The sequence below is a fragment of the Callorhinus ursinus genome, unplaced genomic scaffold (assembly GCF_003265705.2).
Source record: "Callorhinus ursinus isolate GAN/ISIS: 27379988/994484 unplaced genomic scaffold, GSC_fseal_2.0 scaffold32, whole genome shotgun sequence".
Lineage (NCBI taxonomy): Eukaryota > Metazoa > Chordata > Mammalia > Carnivora > Otariidae > Callorhinus > Callorhinus ursinus.
Window position 1 is genome coordinate 7053530 of NW_027397094.1, and position 26870 is coordinate 7080399.

At 36.2% G+C, this 26870-nt stretch overlaps 1 protein-coding gene across 4 annotated transcripts in view; it reads left to right on the forward strand.

Annotated features, from left to right (window-relative positions):
* PTEN (phosphatase and tensin homolog) overlaps positions 1 to 26870 on the forward strand; it is an 89567-nt gene that overhangs the window by 29429 nt on the left and 33268 nt on the right. For all 4 annotated transcript variants that reach the window (XR_012374292.1, XM_073878972.1, XM_073878971.1 and 1 more), the window contains one exon: positions 22587 to 22631. Coding sequence is in view for 3 of the 4 variants with exons in the window: in XM_073878972.1 (XP_073735073.1) it covers positions 22587 to 22631 (45 nt within the window). In the remaining variant the exon portion in view is untranslated. The remainder of the gene's footprint in view (positions 1 to 22586; positions 22632 to 26870) is intronic.

Genomic DNA, 26870 nt, shown 5'->3' on the forward strand with positions numbered 1-26870 from the left:
TACAGTTAACCTGTCCCCATTTCATATATGGTTGAAAAGAAGGTAACTTCCCCAAGTGCTGCAGCTGGGAAGTAGTGAGCTGAGGGTCGAGTCCAGTCTGTCAGATTCCAAAGCTGATTTTCTTAGTAGCCATATCTATCAGAGGACGAAATGTTTTACCACATACATATATACACCAGAGGTATATACCCTATATAGGCATATTTCAGAAAATTTATTTAGGATCTGAGTTTCCAGATTGAAGAGAGCTATATAGTGCCAAGCACAAGGAATGAAAACAGGCCAATGCCAGGCAGTTATTATGAAATTTCTTTAAGAACACCAGAAGTAATGAGAATGTCTCAAAAGCTTTCGGGATCACTTAGGCGGGATTAAGAATATAAACGACATCTAACTTCTCAGCATCTAAGAATTAAAGATGGAAGATGGAGGAACAGTGTTTTACAAGTTCTGCGTTCAGCCTAGAGTTCTGTATCCAGCCAAACCATCAGTCAAGTGGAAGAAGAGGAAAGAAAGACCTTCAAGGACAACAAAAAAATATGTATCCATTCAACATTTCTTAGGAAATTACTAGACCGTGTGCCCTAACAAAGAGGATAAACCATGAAAGAAAAGAAAGGGGCTTTGGTAAACAGAGGATCCAGCTCAGAAGCACCAAAGCAGAGTCTAGGGATGACAACTGTGCCACAAGCTGAAAAGCAGCCGGTTCTCATTGCAGCAGGAGGACAGAGGGCTTCGGGAGGAGGTGGGGGGGGGAGTAGATCTCATAGGTGGATATTGAAATGTTTGGGGAAAATAATAGATTCTTAGAAAAACAGGTGAATTAGAATAGGAAGCAAATATTAACATCTATTAGGTGGCTTAACCCAGAATTGTCATGTTGCCATTGAAGGTTGGGATTAAGAGAAGTAAAATGTGGGGGTGCTACGGTGGCAGCAGATATGTAGGTAATTGATAAATCTACAAGAGGCAGTGTTATGTATGTATTGTAGAAATGCTGAATTAAATACCAGGAAAAAGAATACAAGTATTTGAGGATGGTTACTTTTGGGGAAGAAGCAGGAATATGGGTTTGAGGATGAATAGAGCTACAGATGAATAATTTTTTATTGTGGTAAAATTATATATATATGTGTGTGTATATATATACATACATATAAAATATATACAGTAAATTTTACTTTAAATGACTGATTTTCTTGATTGGTTTCCACAATATTGGAGACAGTGGAGGGGGCAGGGAGAGGAGCAGAGGGAGAATCTTAAGCAGGCTCCATGCCCAACATGGAGTCTAATGCAGGGCTCGATCTAACAACCCTGAGATTGTGACTTGAGCTGAAATCAAGAGTCAGACACTTAACCAGCTGAGCCACCCAGGTGCCCCTAAAATTTACCATTTTAACCATTTCTGAGTGTATACTTCAGTGGCATTAGGTACATTCACATTGTGCAACTGTCATCACCATCCATGTCTCAAACTTTTTTTTCATCCTACCACACTGAAACATACCTATTAAATAGTAGCTCCCCATTCTCCCTACTCTGAGCTCTTGGCAACCACTGTTCTACTTTCTCTCTCTATGTATGTAACTATTCTGGGCACCTTATATAAATGGAGTCCTGGCAATGTTTGCCTTTTTGTGGCTGACTTAGCATAACATGTGACTTCACTTAGCATAATGTCTTCAAGGTGCGCTCATGTTGTGGCCTGTGCAGGCCACATTTTCTTCCATTATTCGTATATACCACATTCTGCTTATTCATCTCTGGATGAACACTTGGGTTGCTTCTGCCTTTTGACTGTTGTAAATAATGCTAGTATGAACATAGGTGTACTAGTGTTTATGCATGTCCCTGCTTTCAGTTCATTTGGTTATACACCCAGAAATGGAGTGCCTGGGTCAAATGGTGAATCTGTGTTTAATTTTTTGAGGAACTACCATATTGTTTCCCACAACAGCTGCATCATTTTTCATTCTCACCAGCAAGTACAAATGTTCCAGTTTCTCCACATCCTCGTCAACACTTGTTATTTTCTGAGGTTTTTTTTTTTTTTTTTTTTTTTTAGTAGAGCCATCCTAATGGGTGTGAAGTGGTATCTCATTGTGGTTTTTCACCCCCCGTCTTTATTTTAAACCACCATAACTTGGAGAAATCACACATGTCAGCTCCAAAAGCAGAGACCTGAGAAACTTCCCCCTCTCTCTGAGCCTTGGTAACTGACCTCTCCTGCAAAGCCCCTTCCCCAAAAGCAGGAGGAAGAGGATGAAGCATAAAGAACCCTTATTTTAGCTAGAATCTTCCCAAGATTTTCCCATTCTTTTTACTTCTGGGGTATGATAGCTGATAATTGCTTCATTTGCTGGGAACCAGAGTTCTAGGAAATCCATGTTAGCCCCTTGGCCACTCCCATGTGCCCTGGCCCAGTGTTTTAAAAAATGAAGAAATGTTAAAAGAGGATTTTAGAAATGGAGGTATTTAAAATGTGCACATTGGACACATCGGTACTTTTAGCCTACAATGGGGTTACAATGACTATAATTATCTTGAGACAACTTCCAAAGTCTAAATTTGAGGCCTTATGGTCTCCCTTCTTGGAAGGCCTATTTAAGCATCTAGTAGATTCAGTCTTAGATTTTTGACCACCTAATAGGAGGCCTTCCATCCCTCCCTTCTTCTGTTCCTCTTTTAAATTTGAGTCTAGACAGTATAGTGCAAGTTCCAGAGAAACCAGGAAAATGACCAGAGATTTTTGGTCTCTGGAGATTCCAATTTTGTGTATATTTGCCACATGATCTTTTTTCTTTTTAACTGAAGTATAGTTGACACACATGCTATGTTAGTTCCAGGTTTATAACATAGTGATTGGACAACTCTCTGTGCATTATGTTATGCTTACAAATGTAACTACCATCTGTCACCATAGAATACTATGACTGTATTCCCTGCTGTACCTTTCATCCCCATGACTTTTTCATTCCATAACTAAAACTTGTATGTCCTGCTCCCCGTCACCCATTTCCATAACCCTACCCGCTTCCCTTTGTATGTATGGGTCTATTTCTACTTTTTGTTTGTGTAGTAATTTGTTTTGTTTTTTCAGATTCTACATATAAGTGAAATCATATGGTATTTGTCTTTCTCTGACCGACTTACCTCACTTAGCTTAATACTCTGTACGTCCATCCATGTTGCAAATGGCAAAGTCTCATTCCTTTTTAATGTCTGAGTTATAATCCATTGTGTGTGTTTCAGTCGTCTTTTTATTCATCTATCAGTGGACACGGGCTGCCTCCATAATTTGGATATTGTAAATAATGCTGCAGTATACATAGGGGTGCATGTATCATTTTGAATTAATGTTTTCATTTTCCTTGGCTAGATATACCTAGTAGTGAAATTACTGGATCATAGGGCAGTCTATTTTTAATTTTTTGGGGAACCTCCATACTGTTTTCCACAGTGGCTGCACCAGTTCGCATTTCCACTAACAGTACATAAGGATTCCTTTTTCTCCACATCCTTACCAACACTTGTTTCTTGTCTTTTGGATTCTAGACATTTTGGCAGTTGTAAGGTGATACCTCATTGTGGTTTTAGTTTGCATTTCCATAATGATTAGTGATGTTGAACATCTTTTCATGTGCTTATTGACCATTTGTATATCTTCTTTGGAGAAATGTCTAATGGTTTGTGTTTTTGTTGTTGAGTTCTTGGAGTTCTTTATATATTCTGGATATTAATCCCTCATCAGATATGTGATTTGCAAATATTTTCTCCCATTCTGTGGGTTGCTTTTTTGCTTTGTTGATAGTGTCCTTTGATGGACAAAAAGTTAAAAGTTTGATGCAGTCCAATTTAGCTATTTTTCGTTGACTGCCTTTGGTGACACATCCAAGAAATCATTGCTAAACTGGTATTATAAAGCTTTTCTCTTAATGTTTCCTTTTTATAGTGTTTGGTCTTTTTTGTTTAGATCATTAATCCATTTTGAGTAATTTTTGTATATGGTATAAAATAAGGGTCCAACTTACTGCTTTTACATGTGGGTATCCACTTTCCCCAGTACCATTTGTTGAAAAGACCATCCTTTCCTCATTGAATGGTCTTGGCACACTTGTCAAAAAATTATTAGACCATATATACAAGAGTTTATTTCTGGGCTATTCGAGTCCATTGGCATATAATGTCTGTCTTCATGCCAATACCACACTTTGTAACTTTATGGTAAATTTTGAAATCAGGAATTGTGAGTCTTACAACTTTGTTCTTCTGTTTCAAGATTGTTTTGGCCATTGAGGGTTCTTTGAGAGTCCACATGAATTTTAGGATGGAATTTTCTACTTCTGAAAAAAAAAGTTTTGGGGACTTTTGAATGGCATTAATCTGTAAATTTGAAATTTTAACAGTATCAAATCTTCCAATTCATGAATGTGGGATGTCTTTCCATTTTTTTTAGGTCTTTAATTTTTCTCAGCAGTGTTTTGTAGTTTTCTCTGTATGTCATCTCCTTATTAAGTTCTTTTGTAGATACTCTTTTTCAGTGTTATCATGGATGGAAGTTTTCTTTTTGGATTGTTCACTGTTAGTATTTAGGAGTACAACTGATTTTTGCATGTTAATTTTGTATGCTGCTGCTTCGCCTAATTTGTTTATTCTAACGATTATTTTGTAGAATCTTTAAGGTTTCATACATGTAAGAACATGTCATCTGCAAACAGATAATTTTATTTCTTCCTTTCCAATATGGATGCCTTTTTCGATAGAAGTAGCAAAAACAGACTTCCTGTTTTGTTATTGACTTTAGAGGACAATTTTTGTTTTTTTTCCATCACATATCATGTTAGCTATGGTATGGATTTTTTCTTTTTAAATCAACTTTGGTTTTTAGAGCTATTTTCCATTCACAGCTACATTCAGTAGAAGGTGCAGAAGTTTCCCATATGCCCCCTGTCCTCACACATGTATTGTCTGCTTCATTATCATTACCCTCTCCCAGAGTGGTATATTTGTTGTAATTGATGAACCTGTACTGACATTTCATTATTATGCAAAATCCATAATTTCTATTAGGGTTCACTCTTAGTGTTGTATGTCATATGGGCTTGGACCAATTTTAATGACATGTATCCACCATTATAGTAACATACCGAGTAGTTTCACTGCTCTAGTAGTCTGCACTCTGCCTATTCCTCCCTCTCCACCCCACCCCCATCCCCCCAGCCACTGGCAACTGCTGATTTTTTTACTGTCTCCATACTTTTGACTTTTCTAGACTGTCATATAGGTGAAATCAGTATGTAGCATACAAAAACTCTGGTACTGTACCATATGGCAGTACATGAAAAACCCACAGCATGCAAAATGGTATGGCCACTTTGGAAGACAGTTGGTGGTTTCTTACAAAATTAAACATACTCCATAAAATCAATCAGTTGCATCCCTTTGGGTAGTTACCCAAAAGAGTTGGATATCAAGTATGGATATCATGTCTTTCCCTGGCTCCCAAAAGAGGAAAAAGGGGGGAAAATGAAGGAAAAACAAAAGGCTCTCCCTGGAAGCCTTTTCCATCAGTGGGGATTTCAGCAGTGGTGGCCTGCCTCTGTGTCTGCAGGTCTGTAATCAGAAGCAGCTGTCAATGATCAGAACCCAGATCTCTGGTGTTTAGAGGACAAAGTCCCCTAAGCTGGTGTAGGCTGTGCTAGGAATATGTGCATTGCTGCCTGCTGGGAGGTGAGGGGCACTGGGGCTGGGCAGCTGCTACCATACTAAGAGTTGAAATTGACTGAAATTAACTGTGATTTACTGTCTAAGCCTTCCCCTAGAAGTTGCAAGCTTTTGAATAGACTCCAGGGTTCCAGAATAGTTACACTAGTCAGATTATGCCAGTACAATTTTTGTTTAGGTGGGGAGATGGATTCCTGGTGACTCCTACTCTGCCATCTTCCCTCAACTAATTTCTTATTACAAGTTTTTTATATCTTTTGAAATATATGTTTATATATTCTTTCGACAAAGATAATTTAAAAATGCTCTTTGGCAAGCTGATTTAGGACTAGTTCATAGGAATTCTTTGAGGAAAGTAAAGACTTCTAAAAACTAAAGACTTTGTTCTCACAGCTGTCTTTAATGAATTTATATTTTTATATACTGAAATTATTTGAAGTAAGGTATAGTTTGTCTTAGAAAGATTTGTATTCTAGATTTTCCACATTTTGAGGGTATTACCTCTTTGCTCTTGTCTAAGTTTTTAGTATACTTTCCAAGTATCTACAGTTAAATTTTCCCATTTCCCATTTCCCTTTGGAAAGTGCTGTTTTCTTGCTTTTTTCCGCTTTTCCATTGTATCAAATTTATAAGGCAGTGAGCCAATTGTGGGCATGAAATCCTTGGGAGGAGAGAGAAGGAAGTGGGAGGGGCAGCCATGGTGAATGTTTTCCTAAGTAATATTCAAGTTCTTTGAGAGAACTTACCCTCCCCCCTTTTTAAAAATGCTGTGATATTTTCTTTTAAATAGATTGTTTATTCTCCTGCCAGTCTCACTGTTGCCCAAAGTGCTAGATAAGAAATTGTAAAGTTCACATATTAAAGGGAGCACAAAAAGTATTTTACCAACCCTCACTCAAAAATAAAAAACAAAAAACCCAAAAAACAAAATAGAACAACTATAGGAAAATATGTAAAAGAACAGAGTCAGGGTTCTTGGTTGCACATGACAGAAAGTAGCTCTAATTAACTTAAGCAGAAAAGAATTATTGAAAAATATTAGATAGCCCCTAGCTAGAGAACCAGGCTTGGAAATTTTGCAGAAGCTGAGGGAAGCAGGGCATGGTCAAGAGGTTACAATAGGGCAGTCTCTGCTTGGACACTTACTGTCCCAAGTACTGCTGCCATGACTGGGTGTTGGTGACTGTGCTCGCCGAGTGCTGCTGCCATGACTGGGTGTTGGTGACTGTGCTCGCCGAGTGCTGCTGCCATGACTGGGTGTTGGTGACTGTGCTCATAGGCTTTCAGCTCTTCTGGAGCGCTCTTTCAGTGATCTGACTCCTCTGCACCTTGCCTTGACCACCTAGGATTCAGTGTCCAGAGTGGGAGGACCCAGTTGGTCTTAGGCTTGCACACATGTTGAGAAAGATGGGGAAGAGAGTATTTGCTTCTCACCTCTTGAAATTCTCTCCATATTAGCATGGTTTTGGATGCTGAGCAGCCTAAAGAAGACTAACTAATACCTCCTGCAAATTTCTCTTACTTTACACGTCCTGTCCTCAGACTGTCTTCCCAAGGATACCTACCATTAAAACGTCCAGGTATTATTTAAGAAATTGTTTTCATCTTATATCCCCTTTTTAAGAAAAATAGATGGGAACATACTGCCTACTCTTCTGCATCTTGCTTTTTTTTTTTTTTTTTCATTTAACATACTTAGGAATTTTCCATACTGGCATGGAGATGGAACTGATATTGTTACTGGCTTTTATTCCATTTTTATGATCATTCCATAATAAACAGTCACCTCTGATGCACATTTAGGTTATTTCTTGTTTATTACTATTGAAAACAGCCCTCTAATAAACATTTTCACACATGTACCTTGGTGTCCTTTTGCAAGTATTTATTGAAGGTAGATTCTTAGCAGTGGGGCAGTGGAGTTCCTGAGACCAGTGGGTGCAGGGATTAAACTTCTGCCTTCAAAAACAGTATCATTTTGTATTCTCACCAACATGTAATGAGAGTGTCTTTCTCCCTTCACAATCTTGGCAAACTGAGTATTATCAAACTTAAAGTTTTGCAATTTGTTGGTAATTTGAGTTTTTATTGTATTTCTTTAATTGTGAGATTAAGCAACTTTGTGATTTATTGGTCATATTTATTTCCTTTGGTTTGTACATGTGTACTGACCCTGTCTTCAACTTATTTAAAAAATTTCTTAATGATTTTTACGAACTCTTTGAAAAATAAAGAAGTTAGTGGTATTCTTTCTTCATACAGTTTTATAATGCCCCACCTTGCTGGTCTTTTGAATTTTATGACTGCAAGATTCAGGTGAAGCTGTTAGAAAGAGCTTGATGGATTATCTCTGTTTCAAATTATTGATTGCTAACTGTCTGCTTTACTAATATGTATAATCATGGAATGTCAAAGATTTTGTTGTTGATAGTTGTTTGTTAAGGAATATTCTTTAAGAAATAACCTTGCTTTAATAGCAAATTGAAAATGCATTTAATCGAGAAAAATGTCATGCATCCACCCACTACTCTTGAGTTACTGAATCAGAGCAACATTCTCTTGGACAGAGACGGTGGAAGTGAAAGGGAATTTAGTGGCTGCTAAACCTTTTTTTTTTTTTTTTTAAAGGAGTTCTGCTCGTTCTCTGGCTCTGCTCGTTCTCTGGCTCTGGTGTCATAGGGCTGTCTAGCCTGTGGACTTCTACCTTATTTATTTATTTATTTTTAAAGATTTTATTTATTTATTTGAGAGAGAGAATGAGAGATACAGAGCACGAGAGGGAAGAGGGTCAGAGGGAGAAGCAGACTCCCTGCTGAGCAGGGAGCCCGATGTGGGACTCGATCCCGGGACTCCAGGAGCATGGCCTGAGCTGAAGGCAGTCGCTTAACCAACTGAGCCACCCAGGCTCCCGACTTCTACCTTATTTCATGTTCTTTTTTGATCCAAACATTTTCCTCACTCCAAGCTTTTTCTTTTTTGTCTTTACCATTTTTATGTTCCTTTATATATGCTCTTTTGTATTCATCTAGGATTATTTCCCTTTTTTTTTTTCCTGCTTGTAAACCTTTTAAATCTGAGCATTCTGAGCAAATTCTCTGCACCTGTATTGATTGGTTTTCTAAGATAATTTCTGTCCATTTGTCTTTTTTTAAACTAGTATCATTTGTGATTGTTTGTACAGAATTATAGTTTTTAAAGTCTCTCTGCAGTCTTTCCTTGTAGATTTTGAGTTATGAATTCATAGCCTGTTATTTAAATGAAGCTTTTGAAATCCGTTTTACTGATCTGTATCATATCTAACTATGCCAGTATTTCCTTCCTTGTCTGACGTGAACTCTAAAATTATATGAACACTTTCTCCCTGTTTCCTGGCATTTCCACTCAAACTTGTTCCTCATTTTGGTTAGAAGTATGTCCAGAATTTTAGTTTTCTTCTTTATTTTATTAATCTGATAAAATTAATCAGGCATATCAGGAATTTGTTAGAAAACTGCATATGGTTGAATATACTTTTTCAGTAGGTATTTTAACAGTTGTGAAGTCCCAGTTATTACTCTAACTTTCATGTTTCAGTCTTATGCTCTCTTCCATGATTGTACCCATTTCTACTACCTTACTAAGGCATATGTATTGTGGTCTGTTGGATTTTTTCAAAGATCTCTATATTTTAGACTTGTGCTATCCAGTTAGCCATTAGCCACATGTAGCTATTTATGTTTAAATTTAAATTAGTTAAGATAAATTTACTCATTCATTTTCATTTGCACTGGTGCTCCGTAGCTACGTGTGGTTAGTGGCTACTGTGCTGGACAATACAGGTACAGAACATTTTCATCATTGGGGAAAGTTCTATTGGACAGTGCTATTCTTAGTGCCATTTTGCTTTTCGTTCTAAAAAGTTCTCATTCCTGAAGATCATTATCATACTCCTTGTATTGCTATCTCTGGTATTAAGCAAAATACGTTTGAGATGTTTTGAGGTGGGTTGCATTTTACATATTGGTAGTTATAATCAGATTACTTTTAAAATCAGCTTTATAGAGGTATAATTTATATGCAGTGAAATGTACTCACTTTAAGTGTACAGTTCAGTGAGTTTTGACATGTATATACATCCATATAAACATCACCATAGTCAAGATTTAAAACATATTTATTGCCGTAAATGTTTTCTTCATGCCCCTCTGCAGTCAGTCCCCCAACCCTGGTTCTAGGCAGTTTCTAAATCTTAACTGTAGTTAAGTTTTGCCTGTGTTAATATTTTATATAAATGCAGTTACATAGTATGTACTTTTTTTGGTCTGGTTTCTTAATCTTAGCATAATTACCCTGGTTGCTGCTTGCATCTGTAACTTGTTTCTTTTTTATTGCTAAGTAGTATTCCATTGTATGGTTATGATAGAATTTATTTATCCCTTCACCTGACTTTTGTGGACATATATTTTTATGTCTTTTGGTTAAATATCCATGAAAAGAATTGCTGGGTCATACAATATAATTACGAAAAGAAAAAAATATATATATATTTAGGATAATGGAACAGAATGGGGATTACAGGAAAACTCAGACATACATTGTTGGACAAAGATGCCAAGAGATTTCACTGGGGACAGGATGCTCATATTAACAAATGGTTTTGGAAAACAGAATGTCAGTTTGAAAAATAAAAGGAACCTCGACTACTTCTCATAATACACAAAAATCTCATATTACATACAAATGGATATCGTAGGTAGAAGCATAAAAGTAAAATGTAAAACTATAAAGCTAATAGATATAAACAGAGAAGAAAATCTTTGTGACCTTTGAGTTAGTCAAAGATTTCTTAGACAGTACATAGGAAGTTAACCAGGTAAGAAAAAATCCAGTAGTTGGACTTGATCAGCATTAAAAGCTTCTGTAATTTGAAAGACACCATTAATAAAATAAAAAAACAGCAAGTTTGGGAGAAATACTCACAATGCATATATCTGACAAAGTACTTGAACTCAACGCAGTATAAAGAGAATTTTACAAATTCATAAAGAGGACAACCCCATAAAGAAAAGGACAAAAAATTTGAACGGCAACTTTACAAAAGAAAATACTTAAATGATAAGTAAGCATATTAAAATATATTCAGAATAAATCATCAGGGAAATGAAAATTAAAAGATAATGAGGCACTGTTTCATATTTTACTGGGATGGCTAAAACTTAAAGGGCTAATAACGGGATGGCAAGGATGTGATCAACTGGAACTCTATCTAATCCATGTTGGTAAAAGTGCAAAATGATACGACTTCTTTGGAGAAATGCTTGGTGATTTTTTATTCATAATAACAGCTTTCTGAATTTTTTTCAGTGGGTTATAGTTCACTTCCTCTGCTGTTTCTTTTCCCTCTAGTTTTATTCCCCTCTTGAGAGAGTATATTTTCTTTCCTACTGAGGATCATTCATTATCTTTGATCAGACTTTAATATAAAACTCTTAGTTTTGCTTTTCTGTTTAACTTGGGGTAATACAGGAAAAGGCAGTACTGTGCAGGCAAGTGTTAAGAGTGCATTTTTAACAGGATACTTTACTTGTATGTATAACTGATTTTGACAACCTGAAGATGACTAGGAGAAAATAGTTAAGGCCTAGAATGTTTGGAGCTTGCCTGTGTTAATGGGATTAAGGCAGAGATGACTTAGGTGTTAGAAAGAGAAACAACAACCCAATTTCATGTTTTAGTAGTAGCAGTGGCAGCTATAGATGTATTAGAGTTCTAAGAGGAAATTTTAATTTAACATGAATACAGCAGAGGTAAATGTGCCAATTAGTGAGTTAGCTACAGGAAAATGTAGCAAATAAATAGTTACTTTGTTTTATTTCTTTTCAGATATGAATTTTTTTCTTTTTTACCTATTTTTGGATTAGTAGGGACTGTCCAGTGTTCTTAGGGTCTTTTCTGAACGGGATACCTTAAAGAGGGTTTGCTTCTGGGTTTCTTTTAAACTGCTAGGAGCATTTGTTACTATGATTGTGGTTGTCAGTACTACCCTGTAAATACAGTAATACTTGTCACAGAGGAGGCACTCAATAAATATTTGTAAGATGAATTTTTATCAGTTCTCCAAGCATTTGAAAATGATCTAATGCTCGAATAATATAAACTTTAGCATCAGTATGTATTGGCACCAAGCAGAGATATACCAGTTCACCTTCAAGAAAGAGAATGACTCTCAGGCTTTACAGTAAGACTTGAATTTAATTGGCTAGAATAGATTTAGTCTACATAAAGCCCTTCAATGGATCGATCAGTTAGCTGTTGAAACATGGAAAAAACATGGCCAAGGGAAAGGAAGCTTTAGCCAATGAACTTTAGATATTTTTGGCAAGACAATTCCTGTTGTAAAGATGGAGACATCAGAATGTCTTTGTTAGAAATTGCTTTAACTAGCTTCTTTTATTTGATTCCACATTTATTCAGCAGCATTATACTTTCACTTTTCAGTGGGTCTGCTTATGGCAAGATATTGAACTTGTCATAAAGATGTGGATAATTTAGTTCCTGTGGCAGTTGGACTTTTCAAGGATGTTAATACATTGCTGTTATGGTCTTTATGATATTTATGTATCAGTCATATGACATGAGTTTGAATTTGTTCCTGAAAAATAGTACTATTCAATATGCTGACAGGATCAGGGCTCACCCAAAAGGTAGAGGATCAGACCTGGACCATCACAGTAACTTCACCAAAGTAATAACAGAATATCTGAGGCCTATAAAGAACATTTATCTTGCAACCAGGTTCTTTTTCCCCCTCTTTTGGAACAAGTTTAGTAGTATGGTATAAGTGTGTAGAGCAGCTAGGTTGAGTTTTGCATTTGACTTATGTAATCTTGCATCTTCACAATTCAGCATTATGCATTACTTTGCCTGTAGAGTGCTTCAGTTTGTATAGCAAGTATATGTAGACATAATATATACTATATATCATAAAATTATAAGTAAGATCAAATTTAAAGTTGCTTTATAATCACTGACTTTCTTAGTTGGAGCATTTAGTCCATTTACATTTAGTATAATTACTGAAATGCTTTGTTTACCATTTTTCTGTTTGTGTTCAGTTGTCCAATATTCCTTTGTTCATTCATTCATTCTTCTCTCTCATTCCTCTTTTCCTGTCCTGTTTGGGGTTAATAGAATAATTTTAGATATTCCATTTTAATTCTATTGACTTTTTAGCTGTACCTAAATATATATATATATATTTTAGAGGTTGTGCAGTAAGGATTAGAAAATGCATTCTTATTATAGTCCTCCTAGAGTTAATATTGTGAGCATTAAAATGTAAGAACCTTATAAAAGTAAAATTCTATATTCCTCCATTTCTTTTATATGATTATTGTCATATATTTTATATCTACATATGTATTAAATCCTGGAATACAGTGTTATTTGCTTTAAACAGTTGTCTTTCAGAGAAAGGGAAGGAAAAAATGTTCTTTTGTATTTATTTCCATCAGTTCCCTTCAGCCTAAGGTGCAAGTCTGGTGGCAACAAATTTTCTCATTTTTTTGTTGATAATTTTTTGAAAATTTATTTATTTATTTATTTGAGAGAGAGAGTGTGTGGGGGGGAGGCAAAGGGAGAAGAAGACAGAGAGAGAATCTTCAGGCAGACTTTGCACTGAGTGCAGAGCCCGAAGTGGGGTTTGATCTCACGACCCTGAGATCATGACCTGAGCTGAGACCAAGAGTTGGATGCTTACCCAGCTGAGCCACTCAGGGTCCATTGTCTTTCACCTGTCCTTCTGAGACTCCAGTAACGTATGTGATAAAGCACTTTGTATTGTTCCACAGGTCACACTGATGAGCTGTTCATTTTTTCAGTTTCTTTTTTCTGTTCTTCAGATTAGATAATTACTACTAATCTGTTGTCAAATTCATTATCTTTGTGTTCCAGCTAATATTTATGCATAACAAACCACCACTACGCATATATGTGACCTAGAGCATTTATTTATTTTAATACTCACAGTTTCAGATGAGGCATGGTGGAGATGGCTTTTCTCTGCTCCACAATATCTGGAGCATTAGGTGGAAAGACTCAGTGACTAGAAATGAGTTGGCAAATTGGGGGCTGAATCATCTACAGGTGTTTTCACTCACATATCTGGTAGATGCTGGCTGTTATCTGGGTCTTCATCCTGGCTGTTGGCCAGCACCCTTCTACTTGGCCTTTCCAAGTTTTTCCATTTGGGTTAGTTCATGCTTTATCCTATTGTGTTTGTCAGCTTGGTGCCAAGAGTGAAACTCCAGAGTCCAAGGTGGCAGTGCATGACATTTTTATGATCTAGTCTTAGAAATCACTTAATGTCACTTCTGCTGTACTCTCTTGATTCAGGCAGTCACAGAGGTGTGCCCAAGTTCTAGGGGGAGGAACCGTAGACTTTACCAGTTGATGGGAGAAGTGTTAAAGTTAGGTTGAAAGGAGAGCCGTGTAGGATGGGGATGATGCAGTCCTTCTTGAAAAAATGCAGTCTGCCACCGCTTTCTTCTGCAGTCTCCAGTCTTCTGTTACGAGTAGATTTTTCTTTCCAGATACTGAACTTCTTAAATTTTTTTTTAAGATTTTATTTATTTGAGAGAGAGAATGAGAAAGAGAGAGAGAGAGCGCATGAGGGGGGTTGGGTCAGAGGGAGAAGCAGACTCCCTGCTGAGCAGGGAGCCCGATGCGGGACTCGATCCTGGGACTCCAGGATCATGACCTGAGCCTAAGGCAGTCGCTTAACCAACTGAGCCACCCAGGCGCCCCCAGATACTGAACTTTTGAGGCCTAGAATTTCTTTTATAGTTTCTGTATCTTTGTTGAGACTTTTTGTTCTCTCACTTTACTGTAATCATCTTCCTTTATATTCGTATATGTATTTATAGTAGCTGCTTTGAAGTCCATATGTGCTAATTCCAACATCTGGTTCATCTTGGTATTGGTTTCTATTGACTGCTTTTTTCTCTAGGTCATGGGTCATATTTTTCTGCTTTGCACGTCTAATAAATTTTAATTGTATGTTGAATGTTGTGAATGATATGTTGTATGTTGTGAATGATATGTTGTAGGGAGTTTGGATTGTTACTTTCATTAAGGGTGTTGAGTTTCATTTCGGCAGGCATTTAAATTGACGATTAATCTTCTGGTATTGTCAGGCTTGGTTTTCTTTGTTAAGGCAGGCCTATTCAGTTTTGTCTTGTCTTAGGGCACGGTCCTCCATTCTAAGGTGTGGCCTTTCTGGGGTCTCAGCTGAACACCTGGTGCTTCAATGAAGTCTCTGCATTCTGGCTGGGCCAGAGCTCCTCCTCCTGGCAGTGCTATCTCTGGTGTCCTCTCCATGATGCTTTCAGATCCTGCACATATGCAACCCAAACCAACCCTTGGCTGAGGACCGGAGGTGAATTTCCGTACAGACTTCTGAGGCTGTCTTTTTCAATCCCTTCTCTCTGCTATTCTGTTCTACAAACTTTAGCCGCCTTAGCACCCCGGAACTCAAATCTCTGCCTTTTACCTCAGTGAGACCTTTGTTCCATTTGTTCTGTTTCCTCCCGCTGTGTCAGAAGAGAGCCTCAGAGCTGAAAGTAAGGCAGTCATGAGAGTTACCTCATGTTTCTTTTTTTCTGAAGGTTTGTAAGCCTCTGCTGCCTTCTGTTTAGTCCCTAAAATGGTTACCTCATATATTTTGCCCAGTTTTACATTAGCTTATAGCAAGAGGATAATTCCTCTACCAGATACTCTATAATGGTTGAAAGTATATATATATATATATATATATATATATATATGTATATATATATATATATATACATACATGTTACAGTAAGAAAACTTTTAATAGATGACCCCTTTATATTGAATATATAAAAAGATTTTAAGAACAAGCTTATTTAAGGCCTGTAATTTGGTTACAGTAACCTTACTACTCTAATGTTGAATTTTACCCATAAATTTGTATTGATTTTTTTTCCAGAAATGGCAAATACAGTGAAAATTTTTATATTATTCTCTCTTCCCGACTGATGGTAGACGTTGCTAATCATTAATGATATTCTTCCCCAGTTTTTGTGGGTTTTTTGGTCTTTTTTTTTTTTTTAAGATTTTATTTATTTATTTGACAGAGAGCACAAGTAGGGGGAGCAGCAGGAAAAGGGAGAAGCAGGCTCCTCACTAGCTGGGAATCTGATGCGGGACTTGATCCCAGGATCCTGGGATCTTGACCTGAGCCGAAAGCAGACGCTTAACGGCTGAGCCACCCAGGCGCCCCTGGATGTTGTTTTAATGGCCTTAATATTGCACACCAACAAGCCACCACCAGCTTGATGCCTGTTTGCCATTTTAGTGTATTTCCATTTTACAGGCCCAATCAGGATTATTTTGTGGGATATTTAATTTTATGAAAGGTTACCCCGGTAGATTGTTTTCTTCCCTAGAACTGAAGAACCGAGGTGATTTAAAAAAAAAAAAAATGCATGTTAAAAGGAATCATTAAGGTTATTTATTTAGTAAGTTCTCAGTACTTCCTGAGTGAAACGTAGGAAAATGGAAGATTGGGAAGCAGAAATTCTCAGCACTTGTGCCTCTGATAAATAATACTTGAAATTTAAAAGAGAATCAAAAACTGGTTTTGAATGTACATTATGGACTCCTACCTAAAATAACACAGGAAGTGTCTTGATGAAATTAAAGACTGGGCTTTCCATGGCTGTGCCTCTAGGAGGGACTAAAGAGCAGTTACTAGCATTTTAACAAATTGTGTTTTGTTAGTTGTTTTTTCAGTGAGATCAGATTTGCGATTTTGTGGTAGTGTATGCTAATAATTTTTTAAAAATATCTTCAAGACAGTCTCAGTATGAATGAAGATACAATTTTAAAAAGCCTCATGAGTCTTTATAAACAGGAATTGCATGAATCTCATAAAAACTTTCTGGGGGTGCCTGGGTGGCTCAGTCGGTTAAGCATTTGCTTTTGGCTCCTGGGATTGAGTCCCACATCGGGCTCCCTGTTCAGAGGAGAGCCTGCTTCTCCCTCTCCTGTTCCCCCTGCTTGTGCTCTCTCTCTCTCTGTCAAATAAATAAATAAAATCTTTAAAAAAAAAACCCAAACTGTTTCTCAAGGAGGATTGGTCTCACATTAAAAAAACCTGAAGAGTATATGAAAATATTTATGTAAACTAAAATATATTGTTCAAAAGCAGTTGGATTTCTAAGCTCATCAAGCTCGCTTTCTGGAGGTACAATAGGGTGATACATAACTTTGTCAGTTCTGTACTTTTTTGGAAAATACGGTAGGGCAGGAGATTTTTTTTTTCTTTTGAAAGTAGTATATGCTTATATTTAACAACACAGTTGCAGAAGTGTTGAAAGTGGGTAGTGAAAACCTCCATCTCTCCCAGAAAACTTTTGATAACTGCTATGACCATTTTGGTATTTCGACCCCACTTCAGTGTGTGTGCAGGGCAGCCACATGTGAATCGTGTTCCCTGGATTTGGGCTATAAGACGAGTGTTTCCTTATTTATACATTATTGGTTTATGTATTTGGATTCAAAACTTAACATTAGCAGACCCAGAATGAACTAAAAGTGAATTGTTAGTCCTCCAAAATACCTTTTGCTCTGCTCACATTTAAATTGTAGACTTTCTGTGAGAAAATTGTATTTTGCAGATCACTTCCTGCTTATTCATTTTCTTGGAGGAAAAGATATGGTAGATAGCAATGAGTTGTTGTTTCCTAAATTTTATAGTCATTGTCCTTCAAATAATTTGTTTTTGTTTTGGTTATCCCAGTTATCCCTAGCATTTATCTAAATTTCTAAATTTCCAACCATATTAAAATGTAAACTGGGAAAAAGCTAAAAGTAGTTTCTGGAAGAAAGCGTAGGGAATATTTTTGTGAACTCTAAGGGTAGGGAAAGATTTCTGAGAGGATACAAAGTTCTAAACAAAAAAATTTGATATATTGGATTTTTATCAGAATTTTATTTTATTTTATTTTAAAAAATATTTTATTTATTATTTGGGAAGGATTGAAAGAACGCGTGGAAGGAGGGGCAGAGGGAGAAGCAGACTCCTTGTGGAGTAGGGAGCCCAACACGGGACTCGATCCCAGGACCCTGGGATCATGACCTGAGCTGAAGGCAGACACAATCGACTGAGCCACCCAGGCGCCCTTTATCAGAATTTTAAATTATTGATTATCAAAACACATTATTAAGGAAATGAAAAAGCAAGTCATAGATGAGGAGCAAATATTTATGTTAATACGTATATCTGATAAAAGACTTTGACCCAGAACATATGAAACTTCTGTAAATCAATAATAAAAAGCCAGGTAATCCAACTAGGGGACTGGGGAATGAGCCAGTGACTTGAACAGACATTTTCAGAGAAGGTATAAAAATGGCTAATAAACAAATGAAAATATGCTTAATATCATTAGTCATCAGGGAAAGGAAATTTAAAACCACAATAAGGTACCACTTTATACCCATTGGAAAAGCTGTGATTAAAACTGACAGCACCAAATGTTGATGAGATTGTGGAGCAACTGGAACTCTTTTAAAATGTGGATAGGATTGTAAAATGATATAACTGTTTCGGAAAACTGTTTAGTAGTTTCTTATAAATATACACCTACCCTGTCTTCCTTATGACCCAGCAACTCTACTTGTAGTTATTACTTATTTACTCATGGAAAATAAAAGCAGGTATCCCCAAAATTCTTGCACAAGAATGTTTATATAATACTTACTCATAATAACCCCAAAATGTAAACATCCTAAATATCCATCAAAGGAGGATGGATAAACAAGTGATGGTGTAGTCATGCAGTGGAATCATACACAGAATAAAAGGAATGAACTATTGATACATGTAACATGGATAAATCTGTAAAACATTAGATTAAATGAAAGAAGCCAGTTACAAAAGACTGCATATTAAATGATTACATTTATATGAAGTTCAAGAACACAAGGACAAATTAATCTGTGGTAATATTAGCTGCCTGGGAGCTTAGTGGGGTTTGACTGCAAATGGGCATAAGGGAATTTTCTGGAGTGATGGAAGTATTCTGTATTTTGATTGAGATGGTTGTACACCTAAGATCTGTTTCACTGTATGTAAATTTTATCTCAGTTTAAAGAAAGAAATCCAGAAGTACAAATTGAGAAAGGTATAGGAATTGAGAAGATAAAGAGGGTAGGAGAGACGAGAGAAAGGATGTGTAACACCACTTTTTCCTGTAGAATATTCATAGTGGAGTAGAAGTCGTCTTAGCAGAAGCAGTGCTTCCTTGGTTAGTTGAAGAAGTGGGCTAAACTGAAGAGTCATAAGAAGTGACACGTAATTTAAATATTTAAAGAAAAGTACACATGAAATATTAGAATGAAATATTGTCCTCTATGGTTTATTAATAGTCATCCCCAGAACCACAAAGTAGTAGTTTTCCTTTGTTTCCCTTTGCCCCTTGGCAAGAGTTCTTAGTCTTTTTTTTTATGCCATGTACCTTTTTGGCTGTCCGGTGGAGCTTATGGACTCCTTCTTAGAGTGATTTTATTTTATTTATTTAATTAATTAATTAATTTTTATTTGACAGAGTCTGGTAGAGCTTATGGACTCCTTCTTAGAGTGATTTTATTTTATTTTATTAATTAATTAATTAATTTTTATTTGACAGCAAGAGCAGGAACACAACAGCGGGAGTGGGAGAGGGCAAAGCAGGCTTCCTGCCAAGCAGGGAGCCCGATGTGGAGCTCAATCCCAGGACCCTGGGATCATGACCTGAGCCGAAGGCTTAAGGACTGAGCCACCCAGGCGCCCCTCTTAGAGTGACTTTAAATTAGGATTACAAATATACCTGTTACATTAGTATTAGTCATTAGTTTTTGTTTTTGTTTTGCAGAAGAAAATAAAGATTAGAGGTAATTGAAATTAGAGAATAGAACAACCATCGAGAAAGTCAATGATCATCTTTACGTTTCCCATCATTAATAGAACACTTGCTTGTTTGCTGTGTACGTGTTTTCCCAGAGTGCCCGTGGTAATTCCAGCTTCCCCTGTGGCTAGATTTGATAATGTGATAACTTAAAATCTATTGTTTTTAAGTAGAAATGATGAATTCTTAAAGGAGGGGCCTATCCTTTCCCTTCTCCGGTCTGTTCTTACTACAAATATGATGGCACACCATCTTGGACCTTGGGTTGCCCATCATGTTGGCTCAGCATATGATGGAAGGGTCCTGGGCTCCAGGCCTTTATGAAACAAATCTACCCAACCAGTTGTAGACTACTAATCCTGGAATTTATGTGGGAGAGTAGTGTATTTAATATAATTAGTAGCATATTTGTTTATGGGCCCCTCCCCCACCCACTTTCTTCTGTTTCTCACAGCTAAACCTTATTCTCACTGATACATTTACCCTAGTATTACTTTGAGGGCAGGGACAATAGTCCTTAAATAATTTTATCCCAGGGAAACAAGCGCAGTTTCAAGTACTTAATACATGTTCTCTCAGTACATTTAAATAAAAGATAACATTGATAGGAATGGGTATCAAGGAATGAAAACATGAAAGCATACCATTAAAAAAAAATACTGGTGACCTGGAACCCTTGATGAAACACTGGTCGTGCAAGGAAAGAGCCTGGTCTAGAAACTGCTGAGTGGTTTATGGGATGAGGGCCTGACTCTGCAGAAATAAGAGGAACCCATCTTGTCATACTAAGTCCATTAGAGAATGTTTTGCTGGTATAGGAGAAAGTCATTGTTGTATTCGTTTTGATTATAATAGTTCAGAAAATATTAAAAATTTGTTAGAATACTGTAGTTAACAAATTATATAAAATCTGTACTCTGCTTAATTTTTAAGTGTTGATTGTAATTAATATTTTAGTGTGACATACAAATATATCATTTAAACTAGTGACAAAGTTACAAGTAATCCTCATACTACTGTGTGGCATGATTTTTCACATCCAGATTTATGAACTCTTTTTCCCTCTACCCAACCATACACATATTTTCAGCCCTCCTTCTAGTAGCTAAATTGTAATTTTGGTTATATAAATGTTGGGTTTTTATGTGATTATGACTAGATAAATGCGATTTACAGTTGAGTAGTGTAACTGTTTTTTCCTAAACATTTTATTTTCCCTGGAGTTAAAATTCTCTCTCTCTCTCTCTCTTAGCTTCCTTAGTTTCTGTGTTCTTAACTTTATTCCTAAACTATATAAATCTCTTAACATGTTCAAGCACATTTGGTATTATATCGATTTTATCTTCTTCAGGAGCCTTCTGATCTACCCTGATCTGGGTCAGTTGTTCACTAGATCTGCTTTATAGCTGTCTGCTTAGGATGTTCCTTCACCGTCGTCACTCTGAGGATTCCCTTTTCCCTTCTCATGAGCTGGATTCTTCAGTTCCTGGAATCGTCCTCTCTTTCATGGTTTCCCACCCTTGTTTTGGTGGAACACATCTTCTGGTAACTTCCTGAGAGAGATTATGTGGGCAGCAAAATTATTTGAGATTTCTCTTGTTTAAAAATGCCTTTATTATATATTCACACTTGATTTAATATCTCTTTTGGTATGGAATTCTAGGCTGGGAATAGTTTTCCCTCAAACTCAGAAGGTTTTGCCCGATTGTTTTCTAGCTGCTAGTGTTGCCATTAAAAAGGGTGGTGTAATTCTGATTCCAGATACTTTTTATGAAACCTGTTTCCTCTTTGGGCATATTTTAGGGTCCTACGTTTATCTCTTCAGTATTTAGACATTTCACTGAGCTATATATATACCTGTGTTTGGGTCTATTTTCATCTTTTTTGCTGAATACTCATTGTATCCTTTGATTTTGGAAACTCCTGTCCTTCAGTATTATTCTTGAATTGTATCTTGGATTTCTTCTTGTGTTTTCTGTTCTTTTCTCTAGAACTTCTGCTCATATGTTGAAACTCCTAGACTTTAGATCTTTTTAAATCTTCTCTTTTGTTTTCCATTTGTCTTTTTATTCTGTTTATCCTATTTCCTCAGCTTATACTTTTCTAACCCCTTTCCCCCTATAACTACCTCATAAGAGTAAACAAATTTATATGCATAAAGTACTTAAATGTGGTAGAAACACATGGCAAGTGCTTTTGTTGGCTGTAATTGTTGCTGTTGTTTAGTTTTGTAACTGTTTTGAGGGAGAGGTCTTTGGTCTTGATTCTTTGGCTTATTAGCTGTATGACCTTGGGCAAGTTTTGTAATTTCTTTGACACACTTCCCTCATTTGTAAAATGTGAATAAGCTCTATCTCTCAGATGTTTGTGAGCGTCAACTGATAATATATATGTGAAAATACTTAATAAACTTTGTATGGAGTTAATAGTTACTACTTGCATCTTTCAAATATGAAAAGTTTCTTATTTGAAAGAAAATGATGGCTGAATTTTCAGGGTTATTTTTAAGATTACTTGATTACACATGACTGTTTCACATCTGAATGAGCTAGGTGAAGAGCTAAGTGCTAATGCTGCCTTTTAAATAACTTATTTAATACTCAACCTCATAATGTTAGGCTAAAGAGAGAAGATTATGAAAATATTTATTCTATGAAAAGCTCTGGCTTTACTTCAGATTGTATAAATCTGTGTAATGTAATAATTATTTAAGAATGACCTGATTACTAGTTTAAACCCATGAAGGGAATATTTATTGGAATTTATTTATTTATTTTTCTTAAATGGTATTTGAGATTAGGAAAAATGGAATCTGTCATTTAGGTTTTCTCAATAGTATAAATGTAATTTCAAATGTTAGCTCATTTTTGTTAATGGTGGCTTTTTGTTTGTTTGTTTTGTTTTAAGGTTTTTGGATTCAAAGCATAAAAACCATTACAAGATATACAATCTGTAAGTATGTCTTTTATTTGTATGCTTGCAAATATCTTCTAAAATAACTATTAAGTGAAAGTTATTTCCTTGTTAGAATCAGGTAGAGTTAAAGATATATTTTAACAGAATTGTGTTCCTAAAACAATTAGTCCAAGATGTCTGATTAAGAGCATTGTTAGGTCATTCAGAAAGTGTAGTGATGAGGTCAAAACAATGTTGGCACACATTCACTTTACTTGATCTGGTTTAAATGACTTGGCATCTAGCCCATCTTTGAGCCAATAACCATGTGGTAACTTGAAGTGTATTTCACAGCAGAGCTTTTTCTGTTAAAGCATTAATAACATCTTCCATAGAGATAGATGCTTCAGAGTGGGTGTAGTTTTCTTTATTCTGTGTCTTTAGGTCATTTGATTGAAACAGCTATTAGGGTATTCTCTAACTGTATATAACAAAAGTAAGTTATCTGAAATTGTTGAGTTGGGTGGTTTATCTTGTTTAAGGCAAGGATGTAAAGATTGCCTCCTTGGTACAGCTAGCTTATCTTCAACCTTTTGTTTTTCTTTTTGACTTTGTGAGTAGGGATGTGAAAAGGAAAAAAAGACCAAAAGAAAAATGGGAAGAAAATATTTTATCATTTTTGCCCTTGAAGACTATTATTCCTTCCCAAAATATTGACCCACTTTCTGCCTTTTAAGAAATGGTATATAAAATGTGTTATTTTTCTACCTGGTTTTTATTTTTCCTATGTGATGTCTGTAAATTATGCAACAGGAAAAATTTTAATCTGAAGTTATGTTTCCCGATTGACTGTCATAATTTCTGTAGAATTTATTTCTCAAATGTAAGAATAAGATTCTCTTCTCCCTTCAGTGGGCATTTAAATCATCACCAAAAAGGATGAAAGATTCTGTGTGCCTTGTCAGCTTGTGGAATGTTGCTTTTCTATCTTTAATTTAGTGATCTTTCTATTCTGATAAGACCTCAGAAGACATGAGAGTGAAGTAGACACCATTATTGTTTCTCCTAGTGAGTTTTCATTAATTTCCTCGGATTCACAAAGAAGCAAACGTTTATGCCGAGGGTGTGGGGTGACAGGTAACAAGGTGAAAGACAAAGGTGCTGTAGGGACTTGAGTGTAGGTGATCTGTGAATAGGTCTTCCTCTCGTCCTGAGTAACCTCCTGTAACTAGCCTTGTTGCAGACGCCAGAGTGTTTCTGTGGAGGAAAATAAAAACCTCAAAGCTTTATACTTTTTGAATAACTAGATTCAGAAGCTAAGTTTAAAAAAGAAAATAAAGCACAGGACAAGAAGTGTCAAAAGCTGCAGTCAGTCCATTAAGTGAGTCACTTCAGGGTTTAGACTCTAAAGATTAGGCATTCAGAGTCCCAGAAGGAAGGCAGAAAGATACCAAAGACAAATTCTGTCTTTTTCAAAATTTTACTCGAGTTTAACATTATATCCAAAGAAAAGGAAGGAAATTCTTTTCATTCCTGTATTCAGTGGCTTCCTGCTTCCAGAATTTAGGACCTAGGCTTGCACTGTCAGTGCTCTGGATCACTTAACATTATTATGGTTAAAGGTGGTATTGGGAGCTGGTCTGGGAACTTGGCTGCCCTTTTGTTTTTGTATTTCTAAACGTCGGACCCCAGAGTTAATGAACTGTCTCATTAGTTGAGAGTAGCTTTTGGTATTTATATTTCAGTTCCCCTTCCTCACTCCATTTAACGGAGTCATAGACTTTCAGAACTGGAAAGTACCTGAAAGAGATCATTTAGTCCAACCTTCTCATTTTACAGATGGGGAATCTGAGGCCTAGAAGTTAAGTGAGTTGAACAAGGTCACACAGGTACATATGGTAGCAGACCACCCACCGTTTATGCCAGTCTTCCCTTTCTGGCTTTGTTGTTGTTGTCGTCGTCGTTTGTTTTAACCTCCCCAAATTTTACTTCAGAAGTTTCTAGAACTACCAGGTTGTAGCATGTTTTGATTTCTGATGACATTTTTCATTCTTCACCTTCTCTCTACCCCTTTTTGTATTTCTGGCTCTGGGTAAGGGAGTCTGGCAAGCAACAGATGTTTCTATTTTATTTCTTTTATTTTGGGGATGTTAACTACATGTGATGTATGTCCTTGCAAACATAGAAACTGAAAGGTCTTAAAATATTTACACTAGACATACATGTATTTAATGGTATATTAAACTTCTTATGGCAATTACGACGTGTGGATGACGAACAGTTCTTAATACGGACTTTTTAATAATTGACTGTTTATATCTCTATCTTATCAAGCATTCAGTAAATTATTTTAAGAAAGGACAAAATTAGCTTCGTATCATTAATCACATTTGGGTATGATGATGCTTAGTAAATTAGTTTGTTTTGTGCAAGTGTGTATATTACATTTTTGTGTGTTCCTCTGTGTACCTGTAGGCTGGTGGGGTAAGAGGAAGAGGGAGGAAGATGGGGGTAGAGGTATAATACACTTCCTGCCTTTGAGGACCTTAAATGTTTACTGGATATTCATTTTTAAAAGGGTTACTGTATTTCATCGTGTATTCTATTTGACATACAACTCTCCATCATTTGGTGGTGAACCTTTAGCTGTTGTTAATTTTTATCTGTTAGGTTTTCTTTTGTAAGCTAGAGATAGTGATGTTGAAGAGAGTTACAGAAGAGACCTGCATACTTCACTGACTCTTTGGCAAGTCTCACTTCTCTGGAAGCTTTTCCTATTAGTCCTATCTCTTCCTTCACTTTCTGTCTACCGCTTCATTAAAAACTCTTTCAATGCTTCTTCATCTCTCTTGTCTCATATAAGCCAGTATAAGGTGAAGATTTTTAAAAATGGTATCTTTTAAGTTGAATTTTAATTATATGGAAGTGTAAGTGGTCAGAGTTACCTAATACTTGTCTCAGTCACATCCCATTTTCCATTTATGTAAATCCCATTCAGTTTTGGTTTGTTGAGAGACTTATCAACTAACATACCACACAAAAGTTATAAGGACCTGGGTGTGTGCATGCGTGCATGTGTGCACGCATGTGTGCACAGTTTTGGAGAAGGTCTTAATTAAGAAGACAGTCATCATTCTTACCCTAGCAACCCCTCCTCCAGATCACGTCCATCACTACCGGCCCCAGTATATGTTCTCATGTACTCCTCATCCGTACCTGTAGAGATTTTCATAACTTCTTCATGTTTCATGATTGCTTTTTGTTGGTTCTATCTTTTATGCCAAATATTGCTCTTGTAGGAAGGCTGATTTTGAGTAGAATTTGTTATTGCGTTTGTTTTTAAAATTGTTCTCTATTTTGTATTGTAAGTAGAAGTATGGAGCCATGCTGGAAAAAGTTTGACTTTTGTAACCAGAGGTCCTGGGCTTGAGACCTGGCTCTTCCATTTGCATATTGTGGTTTGGGGCAAGTTTTTTTTAATGCTCTTCTAAATCCTAGCTTTCTCATATGTAAGATGGAGATTATGTTTTCTATTGTTATATTGTTGTGACTATGAATTAAAAAACATGGAAACTCCTTTGTAAGGTGTGTACATCTGGTAGACATAGTAGCTCATTATTCCCACTTTTCCTCCATTTCTGCCTCTTAACAGTAATATTTGAGAATCAGTTTAGGATGGTAGTGTTAAGCAGTATTTGTCAAACCAAACATGTGAGCTCCTGAAAAAGCATGAGAATATTAGAGGACTAAAGCTGCATGAAACTCAGAATGTTTATTTTTTGTTGTGCTGCCATGAGACCAGCTTCTTAGAATTGTTTCCTAGCCTACTCCTTCTCCCTCACCTTCTAAGTCCTATCTTTCCATGAGTCCTTATAAAATATTCTGTTACGGATTCTTCACTATTTACCAGACCTCTTCTTTAATCTGTACTAAAGAAAGTATAAAATATGACTATTTTCTTGGTCAGTCTTCCTCCTGCCTGTCATGTTTTGTATAGGAGGGAGTATGAAATTATTTAGCAAGGATACATAAATATGCATATGGCTTTACTAAATAATTTTTTTTGAGCAAAACTCAGTATATTAAATTATATGCAAAAAAGGGGGAAAGCTTTGTTTTAAGCAGTAGTGTGAAAGTCAATTTATTTCAGGTCTGACCATTTAAACTAGTGGATTCTAATTTGTTTATAATTAGTTCCACTTTCATGTGGATTAGGATTTAAAACTATTTAAAGTAGAGGAACTATACAGATAGTTTTAGGATTTCTTAAATGTGAAATACATGTCCATAATCACT